This window comes from Stegodyphus dumicola, chromosome 6, assembly GCF_044657685.1.
Source record: "Stegodyphus dumicola isolate Sdum_Otavi_A_Nest chromosome 6, ASM4465768v1".
Taxonomy (NCBI): Eukaryota; Metazoa; Arthropoda; class Arachnida; order Araneae; family Eresidae; genus Stegodyphus; species Stegodyphus dumicola.
Genome location: NC_140773.1, coordinates 16,254,668 through 16,269,346, shown reverse-complemented (window position 1 = coordinate 16,269,346; position 14,679 = coordinate 16,254,668). Strand labels below are relative to the sequence as shown.

At 34.0% G+C, this 14,679-nt stretch overlaps 1 protein-coding gene across 1 annotated transcript in view; it reads left to right on the top strand.

The window, feature by feature from the left end:
* The window catches only part of LOC118205901 (cartilage oligomeric matrix protein-like), a 242,136-nt gene that overhangs the window by 95,118 nt on the left and 132,339 nt on the right, over window positions 1-14,679 (top strand). The window contains exon 4 of the mRNA XM_035378174.2: window positions 6,669-6,804. Within this exon, the coding sequence (XP_035234065.1) occupies window positions 6,669-6,804 (136 nt within the window). The remainder of the gene's footprint in view (window positions 1-6,668; window positions 6,805-14,679) is intronic.

Sequence of the window (14,679 nt, the reverse complement as noted above, 5' to 3'; positions counted from 1 at the left end):
GCGCAGTGCCATTTTTGTGCAATTCTTGGATTTTTTTAAGTGAAAATTGGTCGATGTGCACATGGATACCGAGTATGTGCAATTCTTAAAAACGCATCAAGCAGTGGGTGATTCTGCACTTTACCCAAAATTGTATTGCCGACTTTTCGTCATGGGCAATTCCCAAATTGTTAAATCCATAAGATATCAAAAAATGATTTAAAATTAAACTAGCATTTTAATGGCGTCTTAAGAAATATAGAACTGTATAAACTTACGCAATCTGAAATCAACGCGTACGCTAGATTTGGCGCTTTTGCGCATACATTTTCCTTGCAATTTTTTTACGGATCTCAAAACAGAATAGTACCCCGACATAAAATCGGATTCCTTCAGAAATGACATATCGAATTTTTTCATATTTAGATTCTAAGGCTCTAGTTATGTCTAAATATTAAATTTTGTAAAATTTAGAGAGAAACTTGGCAAAAAATTAAAAAATTTATCTTGGCACGCTTTTCCAATCTGCGCCAAAAAACAATTATGCCGTTAAAGTCCATAAACACATTTTTGTGTTATTATTGCTTGAAACAAAGAATCCGAATTTCAAAATGCACCAATATCTAAATTCACGTTTATCTTAGGAAATTTTGAATAAAAAAAACTCTAATGTTTTGCAGGTATGCTTAGAAATATATCTACATTAAGATGATGGTAAAAAATTTAGAAGTCATAATAGAAAAAGCTTTTCGAAAAATTTCTAAAAATTATTAAAAAGTACAAATTTAAAAAAGGAATCAGAAAATATCTCCGAATTTTGTTTGGATCCAACCTAAACTTCGAATTGTGAAAGGAGAAATCAAGTAAGCTTAATTAAAAAAGAAATATGAATAGATATATACCAAATTCAATCAGCATTAAGGAATTTACTTTTCAAAAATTATTCATGCGTTTTTTACCAAACTTGGCACTTGCCATACCAAACTTGGCATAATTTGAGTCCTAGAATCAAAGAATAGAAAAAAACCAGTATGTCATTTCAGGAAAAATCGAATTCTGTGTTAAAATACCTACGTTAGAACAGTGCTATATATAAATCTAATACATATCCGAAGTCGCAATTTCGACGCGTGGAAAACGCAAGTTAAATTTTGTCAATCAGGCCAGTAGAAGGGGAGTTGTGGAATTGTCCCCTCTCCTTTTTTTGCAAAGTAAACCTTATGAATTTTCATCTTAAATAAAACTCGTTTTTTGATCTCTTTATGTATCCTTTGTTATTACGAATATAATCTTATATAAATATCTTTCTTTGTAATTTTAAAATGGGGGGTAAGCTAGGTAATTACTTACGCAAGATGTCCAAAAAAACGATGTTTTGAGAAGGTGTTCCAAGAGAGATATGCTCGTATTTACATTACATGCTAACATTAGTACAACGTATTATATTACATGCTAAAAATTCGAAACATGGACTCAGTTTATAATAATTGTTATCGTTTTAACTATTCAGCAGAGCGGGTAAGGAATTATCACGTTCTCTTTTGCGCACTTTCGCGGTGTAAGTGGTTAGCAGATCCAGTTAGCGAACCTTCTTATGGATTAATCTAATCGGTACTTTTCCGTTTCGCCAAGCAGACTTTATTGGCGACAACACACAGTATACACATAAAAAATATTAAAAAAATGTTAGTTCTAAGAATTTTTTTTGAAGGCATAAACCTTTTGATATCGCTTAAAAATTTATAAAAAGCCAATAAATAAAGACAATAAATTTGTAAAAAGACATTAATTTAAGAATTTACTATGCTTTCATGGTTCAACATCGTGATTCGCCGGTTTATATCAAGTGACCCCAAGCGATCTCATCTCACGTAAACTACTCTACAAAAATCTAATGCTCTCAGTAATTATCTACATTAATTTCACGTTAAATCTTAATTTGGAACACAAGTTTAAATGCAAGAAATATTTCAATTCGTACGAATAGCTTACTCAGAAATTATGTAAAACCGGAGTGCTTTACTTCGCTAATGCATTCTCGTTAGAATTGATGAATTTAACCCTTGACTTTACCTTTTCTATATTTTCGGCTTCGGGTTAAGCGCTGTGATTGCATCCTAATTGACTTAATTACCGAAAATGGCCTGAGACATAAAACTGAACTATCTGATAAAAATTCTATGTAATTATATGCCAGTATTGAAAGAAACAATCAATCTGATAAGAAAAAGTTGCGACTTGTTTTAAAAATGAGGCTTAAAAGGTTACCAGCGAGAATATTCCGTTTGGCATCGGTTGTACCATTATTGGCGATTTTATCGCTTGCGCCGGCAAAACGGAAAAGTACCATCTAATATATCATGTTTAGAAAAATATAATAATAATAGGAATAAGAATAATTACTTTAACCAAACACATATTGAACGTACCCTAATTAATTATTAAACTTGTTTAGTTATTTTGACAGCATTTAATTCTAAATGCTTCCTTGGTGTTACACCGCTCGCGTAAGTCTTCGCCCTTTGAATATCGTGGAAATAAACAGAGAATAAATAAGAACAGAAAAAATCCTTACGACATGATTCCATCTTGATTTTTCCACACTATATTAAGAATAAATCATTCGAAAAGGCGCATGCGCTTTTGTGCTTATGGTCGCGACTAAGGCGGTCGAACTGTACCATTAAGATTGTTTATAAAATTCAATGGGCAAGAGAAGAAGAAAGTTATTCCTTAAAAATGTAATAAATTTGTATTTTCATCAATTGCTTCTCTAAGGGTAAAGAAATCGAATGCAAAACTTAAATATGTTTGTTTACGGGTTTACATAATTATAAATATCAAAGTGAAAAACGAAACAAAATCTGTTCTTTAATCCTTTGAATATTTTCACACATTCGGCCTTCTTTCAAATAATACAATAAGGCTTAATATCGTGGAAATAAACAGAGAATAAATAAGAACAGAAAAAAATCCTTACGACATGATTCCATCTTTATTTTTCCACACTATATTGAGAATAAATCATTCGAAAAGGCGCATGCGCTTTTGTGCTTATGGTCGCGACTAAGGCGGTCGAACTGTACCATTAAGATTGTTTATAAAATTCAATGGGCAAGAGAAGAAGAAAGTTATTCCTTAAAAATGTAATAAATTTGTATTTTCATCAGTTGCTTCTCTAAGGGTAAAGAAATCGAATGCAAAACTTAAATATGTTTGTTTACGGGTTTACATAATTATAAATATCAAAGTGAAAAACGAAACAAAATCTGTTCTTTAACCCTTTGAATATTTTCACACATTCGGCCTTCTTTCAAATAATACAATAAGGCTCTTAGCATATTAAATATGTGCTATTAGTTTGCTGTGATATTAGCATTATTATGTCTATAACAAATTCTTAATAGTCTAACAACATAAAAACAATTCTGAATGTTTTTCAGGCAATATCTCAAAGCAGTTTGCAAATTTCATTACCCTTAACTTACTTATTCATGCCACCATCAGCTGAGTCTTTGTTCAAGAGTACACTTGGACGTCTTCCACTGAATAAAGGAGCAGTCTAGGAGGCTGAAATCCAATTTGCTATTAACGCTGTATGAAGATGCTCCTGACAACCACGTCGATTGCGTCAATAGCGAGGTCTAATATTGAATGGAATAGAATACGTTAGGTCAACAATTGTCCCAAATCCCTCATGTGGTTAGTCAGTGCTTGTTATGACAATAGTCTATCAAGCAATCTGAGCAACAGTTGCAAACTTGTAGGAGAAAACAGTGGATTGCGTAGAAATTACTCAAATGATTTTCATGGGAAACATAATATTAATCTTTCTTTTAGAGTTGATATTAAATATTACTTATATACTTATTTGTGACACAATTTGTTTATTTCATGAAGATTATAGCTATAATAATATTATTTACTCGCACAAAATGATTATGAATTTCATTCACTGCATGAAGTTTAAGAAAGCTTTCGAGCGTGCTGTGTAATAGTTTGGATAATTTAACTACTTTGGCGTAAATTCACATATAATATTATTTGATGTATGGAAATCAAGTTCAGGCTATTCTAGTAGTTAGTACCTGAGTGATTTTATGATTATCATAGTTTACACCGAGTGCCGCTACTAAGTAAAACATATGTGTGAATAAACATAATGTGTTATGAATATTACACTTTTTCTTCACGCGGGTGCAATTAATGAATATCTTTGCATATTACTACATTAATTTATCAGTTAATGTTTTTATGGAATACTGTTCAAGTTAATCCGTTCTTACGTGTACGGTAATACGTAAAACTTAGTCCTAAAACAATGCAGTCTTAAATTCAGTGCTAATTTGTAGAGCCATTAGGTATTTTTGGAAGCAGGCAAGATGAAAAGTTAGCAATCGTCTTCGCAAGCCACGGAACTCTGGATACTGGCCCAGCGTGCAGAACCACTACGCCACGAAGGACGCTGGGAAAGTGGGAGAAACACCTTATATACTCCCCTTTTCAAAGGGCGACTAGGATTTTAGGGGACCTAGTCGCCAAATCCTGGGTGTGGAGAATCATTATCCACAGCCCTTTTAGCTCGGGCGCCACTTGTAGAGTCATTAGGTTAATTGGAAGCAGAAAAGATGAAAAATATGCAAACGCCTTCGCCGGGAATCGAACCACGGACCTCTGGAATACCGGCCCAGCGTGCTACCGTTACACCACGAAGGCGCGCTAGGGAAGTGGGAGAAATACCTTATATACTCCCCTTCTTAAAGGGCGACTAGGGTTTTAGGGGACCTAGTCGCCAAATCCTGGGTGCGGAGAATCATCATCCACAACCTTTTTAGTTCGGGCGCCACTTGTAGAATCATTAGATTAATTGGAAGCAAAAAAGAGGAAAAATATGCAACCACCTTCGCCGGGAATGGAACCACGGACCTCTGGAATACAGGCCCAGCGTGCAGATCCACTACACCACGAAGGACGGTAGGAAAGTGGGAGAAACACCTTATGAATTATAGCCTTAAATACTATTTTGATACAAATAACTTTGAATAAATAATCCGATCTTAATGTAATCAATTATGAATAAAATACGATACAGCTGTGAATACAGTCCTAAGACCATATTGCAATTAAAAACTATTGTAACAGTCAGCGATGTTATTAGTAGTAGCAGTTTATGTAACATGACACTAGATCGTGCCTTCACTCTTTATGTAACATGACACTAGATCGTGCCTTCACTCTTTATGTAACATGACACTAGATCGTGCCTTCACTTTTTTGTTTGTTCATGATTTTGTTGATTAACGCTGGAGTTTTAGTGATAAGTCTACGGCGTATGTAGGTATGGCGCGGTCCATTCTCCTGGCAAGCCCAAGCTCGCCTTATGGCTTTTCTAAGCCAGCCACGAAAGTTTATAAGGTATTTCTCCTGCCTTTTTAGCGTGGTGTAATGGTCAACACACTTGGCGCATATTCGAGAGGTCCAGGTTCGAATCCCGACGGGGGCATTGCAGGTTTTTCATGTCTCCTGCTTCGCAGTAACCAAATGGCTCTACAAGTCTTTTAAATATCCAATATGTATTTTGACGATGTTTCAGATGAAATTCTCTGTTCATTGGATATTGGAAGACCTAATGGTCTGAGTCTCCCAGTGACCCACGTATGCAAATATTAGAAGAAGAAATGTTTCCATTGAAGAAATATGCGGGGAAGGGGCCATAACCTGTTATATACTGAGTAAGAAATGAGTTGGAACTTGCTAATTTCTCTGAAACATTTTGGAAGAAATTGTGTGTTCTCATCCTATGTGGTGTCTGAGTCCCATTTTTGTTACCAGTGCTATTGTCTTCACTTGGTACTTTAGATGAGAGCGCGGCCAAGAGATGGTAGTCATCGCTGTTCCGTATGTAACCATTTTGAAGATGACTTTTCCAATTAGTGTCTTCGGTATACGCGGATATAGGCCCGATTTGAAACCTTGGGGACCTAAATTCCCATATAAGAAAGAAATTAATTAAAACAGTAATCATTAAAAGGAATACATATGGAACTCATATTTGGGCTAATGTTTTCTAAGGAATCTGATTTGTTTTGGTCAGTGATTAGTTACTACTTTTCAAGTGCTTAAAGCATCTAAAACAATATGCTGGCCTTGTTCCAAAGGGCCGCACACTTAGTGCATTCATTAAGAACGACCAGCACCCAATTGCTACCACGAGGGGCGACCGAATTACATTCGTGAGAAAGGGGGAAATCCGTGCTAGTTTTGATGATACAGACCTGAGTGTCTTGCTCTGCTTTTCCCCCACCACTAACCTCTAGCGAAGATTCTCTGCTAGTATTTTACGTCTGCTCATGCCCCGCATACATTATATACTTACAAACGTTCAAGGCCTTCTCCAGGATCCGCCCCTTGGTCCAACATAACGGCAGCTAGCATTGCTGTCTTTTATAGGTGTCAATGCAGTGTTTACAGCAATACTAAAACGGCTTGTTTTGAACATATACTACTGAAATGTTTCATCATATGCTTTTGTTTTTCGGATTTATGTGACTGGAAAAGGGCGTTTATGATAAGTTATAACACTGTTAAATGTTCTTATGTATTTAACTACTGCTTAGCAATTTCAAGTAGTTACGTTTTAGCGCATAATTCTGAAATGCATCTTCTTCAATTGTTTTCCAAAAATTTAGGAGCGAGACAGAAAAATGAATGTCACTATTTTAACCGGAGTGTCTTGGCAGAGAGCCCTTGAGCTTAGTGGATGTCACGTGAGACAGGCAGCCCAAAGCACCCAACCAGATTACGAAGTCTATTATAATGTAAGAGGTAAGTTGAGAGCATTATTGTATTTACTGTGTGCTAATAGGTCCACATCAATGAGAATTATTTTAAATTTCATTTCTAATTAAAGAAGAAATATAGGCTTGTGTTAACTCATAACATTTGAAATATTAAATTATATGTTGAAAGGTGAATTATCTCTTTGCTTTGGAAGAATAATGCCATTACATGAATTCTGTCAGTTGTAGTCTTTAACTAATTTAAGTATTCAAGCACATTTCTGTCATCAAATAAACTGCATATTAAAAAATAAAAAATCTAATGTGTACACCACATGACTTCTTTATACACAATATTAAATTATACACAATTTTTCTTGCATTTCATTTAAACTTATTGGATTGAATTAAATCTACTTCGCCGACAACGCATAAACCACAATAGAATAAATGCATTCTTTAAAATTCACTCTAGTATTTGTTTACCATAGCGACACTCTGGGGCTAGATTCACTTAATAGTATTATATTTCGTTCATATTATAACTCATAATGCACAAAATTTATATCATTTAAAGAACAGAATTATCTAATCGTTGCCACATGTTCTATTGAAATACTATAATAAAGCTAGAACGACGTATAAAAGCAATTAAGCAAACAAAACAAAAAAGAAACAGTTTTTCCCAGACGATTGAGTATTTCTCATTCAATTAATTCAGTTCTCACTTCGCGAGAAGGCAAAAATACATAAAAACTCAAAATATCTATATTAAAAATTACGAAGTAAATCTTAAACACTTATTTCCTCGAAAGAATTCCAGAAAGGATTAAGCATGATTTAATTGGCAATAATAAATGAAGGCGTTATCTTTGTTGTTGCGAAGCTACGTTTCTCTAGATTGGCAACAAATCCACTAGTCTCCTGTTTCAAATGTAAACATCAATGGCCGCTATTAAAAACAGGCTTAGCGGCAATTAAACAACTTTAAAATTGCTGATAATTCTAAAAATATTGCACACAGATTTACTAAAGGCATAAAATCCTTAACCGGAAGATAAAAACAACATAATTCAATAATTTTAAAGCAAAAAATGTACAATTTACAAACATATAAGAGTAAAGAAACTGAGATCACTGAGCCGGGTGGAGCCAGGTGAGTGGATATATATATAAATATATTTATATACGTTTGGTGCGGCCGATTGCAACCAAAATACGAGGTGCACATCTACATGTTATAGCAGTCCTATATACAAAATTTCAACGTTATGGGGATACTCGTTTTTGAGTTATGCGAGATACGTGGGTACTCGCATAATTTACGTACATACGTTCATACGTACGAACGTAACTTACGTACATACGTTCATACGTACTTACGTTCGTATAGACGCTACGAAAAATTCTCTTCAGAATTCATTTTAAAGCAGTTTTGTAATTTTTTTGGAGGAAAAGAGTCTTTTATTCTGTTCTTACGTATAGATATCACGCAAAAACATCGTTAAATTGCATTCGATAGCGGTCAAAATGGATATTTTCGTTGAAATATGCTGCCTGAAACTTTTCGCGATTACAATACTTCCTTTTTACTTTGTACAAGGAAGTAAAAAAGAAGAAAAAAGACTAGTTATTTTTTAGTTCGACAGGCACAGAAGTCATATATTATAATGATGTACGAAATAGAAATTTCAGGATTAATTTCTTTTCATCTTTTAGTGACCACACCAGCCTAGAATTCAGCATCTGTTTTTATAGTATGGTCATTAATCAGAAATCTCATAAAAATAACTCATAACAGACAGAGATCTCATAGAAGAACTCCTTCTACACGTTTTCTACACATTTACGAGTACATTTATGTTTGTGGTCTGACATTTATGTTTGTGGAATGTTGATCATTCCTTTGGAAGCATACTCAGTGTATCCAGGAAATTCCATACCTTTGCATTATCTCTGAAACATTATGTTTTAAAGCACTCTTTCAGTCAGGTATTTTAGAGAATTTATTACAGATTACCTTACATATGGTCTACCCACTCTAATTATAGCTTTCATTTTTTGTTGGAAATTATACAGAAGGCGGACGATTACCGAATGCCTGCTCTATTCTTACTTTTTATTGGAAGAAGATTATATTCTTATTGGAAAGAAAATTACACCTTTATTCGTAAATACCCTAAATGCTCTGAACGATTCTGTTTGCCTACGACGCAATTCTTTCACTGTTACCAGTACTGATGAGAAACTATAGAGGGGTTGAGAGGAAATTAGATTTGTAGGTTAGCAGTGTAAAACAAAGAAATATTACATCATTCCCAAACTTAAAATCCTTTTTGGTCGAAAATAATTATATTCTTACTGGAAGAAAATTATAATCTTGTTGGAAAGAAAATTACATGCTTATTGGAATTACAGCCTTATTGGGTTAGAAAATTATATCCTTTTCTGAAAAGAATTTTACAATAATATATGCTCGCATCTCGAAACTCTGCGGTCACAATTTGACATTATTTTCAAGTGGTAAATGTAACGAATTTTCATGGGTCCTTCATCCTTTCCATTGCAGTTTCGAATAAAACAAACTATCATTAAATGAAAAAAAAAAAAAAAACAGTTAACTGAACTCTTGAATGATATAAGACTCAAAATGAAATTCCAAACAGAAGGTATGGGTAATTTGTGATCGTAATTATCCGAAATAAACAGAATATAGTGAACTGTACAATGCTGCTTTAAAAAATATACTTCCGTTTGTATCTATTTATCTGTGTGAGAAAGGGTAAACTACTTAAGTAACTAACTCACTGACTCAAGTAACTCAAATGAAAAAGTATTACCATTAATTCAAGTAAAAACAAGTAAACACCGTTAACTTACGTAAAAACAAAGTATCGGTATGGATTTGATAATATGTGTCGATCTCGGTCTTAAGCTTATCAACATACCTCCAAATATAGAACAAGAATCAGCAGACGCATGCTTCTCATTAATGTGAGTATCAACATTTATTCAGTTTTGTTAATAAGGTAAAAATTAACCAAACTCTAATAGCCTTGAATTATTAAAAAATACATAAAATTTCTTTCCTCAATTTCTTTACCGATATTAAAATTAAATGAACTTGAATTAATTGTATTTTAAAAATATAAGTATACTGGTAGTAACATAGGTTATGTAACTAAACTATGTAGAGTAGATACATTTAAAAAAATTAAAAATACATCTTTTTTACAACGGAGAGAGAAACAGCGAACCACAGCGAGAGAAACCACGCATCCATCTCCTTCCCGTTCGAATTCCAAACTATTCGCAACTGACCGATACCCATGACAAGCGGAACGAGTCCTCTTCTCCCGGCAGAAGCTAGAAGAGGTAATACCCCTTAAATGGAAGATTTTTAAAGGTACTGAAGTTTAGAGGCAGAGGCCAGAAGAGATAATACCTCCTTAAATGGAAGATTTTTAAAGGTACTGGAAGTTTAAGGACGTATTGGAAGATTTAGCTCTGACTCTTTCTGGGTTTGGCACAAAAAGCTATCAGCAGTGCGAAAATTTATGACCGACCATTAAAATCAAATATTACAAGCATGGTGAAACTAAAGCAGGGAGGTCTTTTCCCTGGGTTTTTTGAGAAAATGGACGATACAGAGTCAAGAGTAGGGTGATAAAATATTCTAATTTATAAAATTGTACCCCACTTGAAAAAGTCTGAGAAACGCTGGCTTAAGGTAATGAAGCAGAATTATTTCATTTCATGCAAACACTTGAAAACAGTGTAGTTGACGAGATTTAGAGAAATTTTAAGGATCCTCCGAATCATTTGGTAATCTCTTATAAAATCCTGATAAAAATTAAGAAAGGTGAACTTGAAGATCTCTTAAAAATGCTGTACTTAGCCTTTCAAGAATGTTTTAATCGGGCCTTTGTGTTAATACGGCATATAATGCCAAGCACCATTTCGTTGTCCGTTGTCCAAGTTCAAGAACGATTCCGTTGTCCAGCATCTGAGACCTGAAGCTGAAAATAATTCTAAAAAATGTTTGAAGGCGTAATAAAATTTGGTGAGAAATACATAAAAACATGCATGTACACTTTGGATAATTAGCGAGATAAATTAATTATACTGTTATTTATTATATATTGTTTATTGTGTATTCCACCTAATTATAATGATTCATAATAGAGGTATATGGACATAATGGAAGAATATTAATAGGGACATAATGATATACACGATGGAGGTATAGGGTCTCTTAATACGCTCAACCGAGTTAACTTAGGTACAAAATTATTTTTGCTCAACCGAGTAAATGCAATCAAGGATTTTTTTTTCTCAGATATGAATACAATTTAATGTATCCACTACAGTTTTGAGTTAAAGAAAGAGGTTGATTTAAAATTAAGAATAAAATAATTGGCGGAACAAAGACCACTCTTTGGACTTTTATTGGCGCATTAAGGGGATAAGTAGGATTTCATTCGCCTTCCTCACTTGAATTAAATATTTTCTCCTTTTCGCTTCTTTCAGTTGTCTATGAAGTGTCTAAAACTGCTGTTATATATTTACTAGAAAGCCCGGAGGTCATACGAAATGACCGCTGTTCTAGATATTATAAATTGTAATTAAAATGATGTGTGCAAAGGTGTCTGCTAATTTAAACTGAATCACCCAGGGCAGGTGGCGAGGACTCCCCTTTACATACTGTCCCACGGGATTCCCCCTTCTACTTGCTTAATTGCTTAGAGCGCAATGAAGGAAACCACTGGCGGTACATTTCTTAAGAGCCCACCGCTAGCTCAATCAGTAAAGGTGATTTAAAAAATGAAATGTTAATTCGCATGTCAAAGATCTCTTTGCACACAACATTTCTTGTGTGGATCTTTCCATCATTTGTAAGCTCGCCTTGCAGAGGACCATCCATTATTTTTAATTTTACGTTCGTTCTTTCACGAACTCTTGAACAGACAACATAAAGTTGACCGTGTCCAAATACAGACTCAGGTAAAAAAATGCCGACACGCTTAAGCGTTTGGCCCTGAAATTTATGGATAGTCACAGCAAAGGCAAGTTTTACAGGAAATTGTCTACGTCTCAATTGAAACGGCAATCCTGTGCTGTGGCAACTTCACCCCATTGGCTAGTACAGTTACGCAAGCAACTAATAAACTATCGACGACAAACAGACACTTAAGCCGCATATATATATATATGGGGTGAAGTAACACTATCTCCTCCGAAACGGTTGGCTCCCGGTCTTAGCGAAGCACACCGTTGGATTCCGCAGGTCCATGGCACCCCATTTTGACCATTCGCGTCTTCTTGGGACTTTAATTAGCCGGGATATTAATTAAAAACTAATTTTTCTCTACGTTTTCCCTACATTTCCCACTTTCTTTCTTGGGTTTTCCCTATTACAGGGATTTGGTTACGTGCAAAATTCTTTTTTCTCGAATATCTACGGAACGGCGCCGAGTTGAAATTCGAGACGCATATCCTCGGATTCCAAAAAATTCTCCGAATCCATCGATACCGTTCTCATCTTTGTACGACTTTAATCGGCCGAGATATTAATTAAAAACTGCGGAAACTTTAATTTCCGCGCTCATTTTTCTCAGTGGCAACAGTAAACTATCGCACACACTTTAGCCACTTATATATATAAAGATTAGTTATATCTTAGAAACCACATGAAGGCTATCTGCCTATTAGAGATACTTTCATTTTTTAAAGAAAATCAGATCACCCAAGGGAAAACTATGCAGCCCGGTGCTTACATTTGCTGAGAGATGAGCTATAGCCTATTACTTCAGAACAAGCATTTCAAGACCATTCTTCCCCATGCCATAACTCATAAACCTAGCAATAACTTCTACAGGGGGGAAATCGAATCTTCTATTTTTTAAAAATTCCATAATTCACTCTGTCGTTTGATGATGACACACGTTACGATACGAAATGCGGAAAAGGTCGCCGCGACCTTGAAATGCCTATTTTAAGCTAACAGACTATAGCAGGGGTGGCCAACCTGCTGCTCGCGAGCCACATGCGGCTCTTTGAAGGATTATTTGTGGCTCTCGATAAATGTACCCCAGTTCCCTTTTCATTTTTGTGTTATTATATTTAAAAAAATTATTATCGTTCCGTATGTGTTTCAAAATGTCTTTTAAATTACAGACAACAAATATGAAAGACTCAGTGCAACGTTGTAACAAATTACATTTCCGTCCATCGTCTCCTGATTTTTTTCTGAATCCATTTGAAATTAACATAATTCAAGGTGGAGTTTTCCATTTCCAATATAATTATGACCCAAAAAGCATCTGGACAATTAGAATTAATAGAAATGCAAGAAGATCAAGCTCTATAATTAAAATATTAATCGACGCCGATTACTGAATTTTGGAAATTTGTACCAGAATCGAAGTATCCTGAAATAAAAAAAAGGCTGCTTGTCGAATTATTTCAATATTCGGAACAACTTACTTATGTGAATCATTTTATTCCATTTTAAAATTCGTGAAATCCAAATACCGATCAATATTAACTAACCAACATCCCAAAGAATTACTGAGAAGTGCTGTCACCAATTATTCACCATATTTTAAAGAATTATCAAAAGAATTAAAATAAATGTGTTTAATTTTTAATATTTAAATTCAATACACATATTTTGCACTTTTATTTATATGTTTTCAATAAATATAATTTCTGTAAAATTTTTTTAATACCTTTTATGCATACCTTTTAAATAAGTACTTAATTGCGGCTCGCGAAAAATTTCAGATTTTGAAAAATGGCTCGGACTATCAAGGAGCTTGGCTACCGCTGGACTATAGTGTTCTGCGGCTTAGTTATTCTACCATTGATATACAAAACCTCTGTATTTTATGTCAGTATATTTTAACGCTATTTTTATAGTCGTAATTGCAAGCAAATATGTTATTGCACACACTTGAAATAAAAACCTGATGTGTACACCACATAACTTCTTTGTGCGGAATATTAAATTATACGCATTTTTTCTTGCATTTCGTTTAAACTTATTGGATTGAATTAAATCTACTTCGCCGACAGCGCATAAACCACAATAGAATAAATGCACTCTTTAAAATTCACTCTATTTGTTTACCATAGCGACACTCTGGCACTAGGTTCACTTAACAGTATTATAACTCAGAATGCACAAAATTTGTATCATTTAAACAATTATCTAATCGTTGGCACATGTTCTATTCAAATACTATAATAAAGCTAGAACGATGTATAAAAGAAATTAAGCAAACAAAACAAAAAAGAAACAGTTTTTCACAGAAGATTGAGTATTTCTCATTCAATTAATTCAGTTCTCCCTTCGCGACAAGGCAAAAATACATAAAAACTTAAAAGAACTCTATTAAAAATTACTAATTATTAAAAATTAAATTATTAAAAATTAAGTAAATCTTAAACACATATTTCCTCGAAGAAATTCCAGAAAGGATTAAGCATGATTTAAATCGCAATAATAAATGAAGGCGTTTATCTTTGTTGTTGCAAACCTACGTTTCTCTAGATTGGCAGCAAATTCACTACTCTGTTGTTTCGAATGTAAACAAGCAATGACCGCCATCAAAAAAATTATTAGGCTTAGCGGCACTTAAACAACTTTAAAATTGTTGATAATTCTAAAAATATTGCATACTGATTTACTAAAGGCATAAAAACCTTAACCGGAAGATAAGAACAACATAATTCAATCATTTTTAAAGCAAAAAATGTACAATTTACAAACATATAAGAGTAAAGAAACTGAGATCACTGAGCCGGGTAACAGAGTGGATATATGTATAAATATATTTATATACGTTTGGTGCGGTCGATTGCAACCAAAATACGAGGTGCACATCTACATGTTATAGCAGTCCTATATACAAAATTT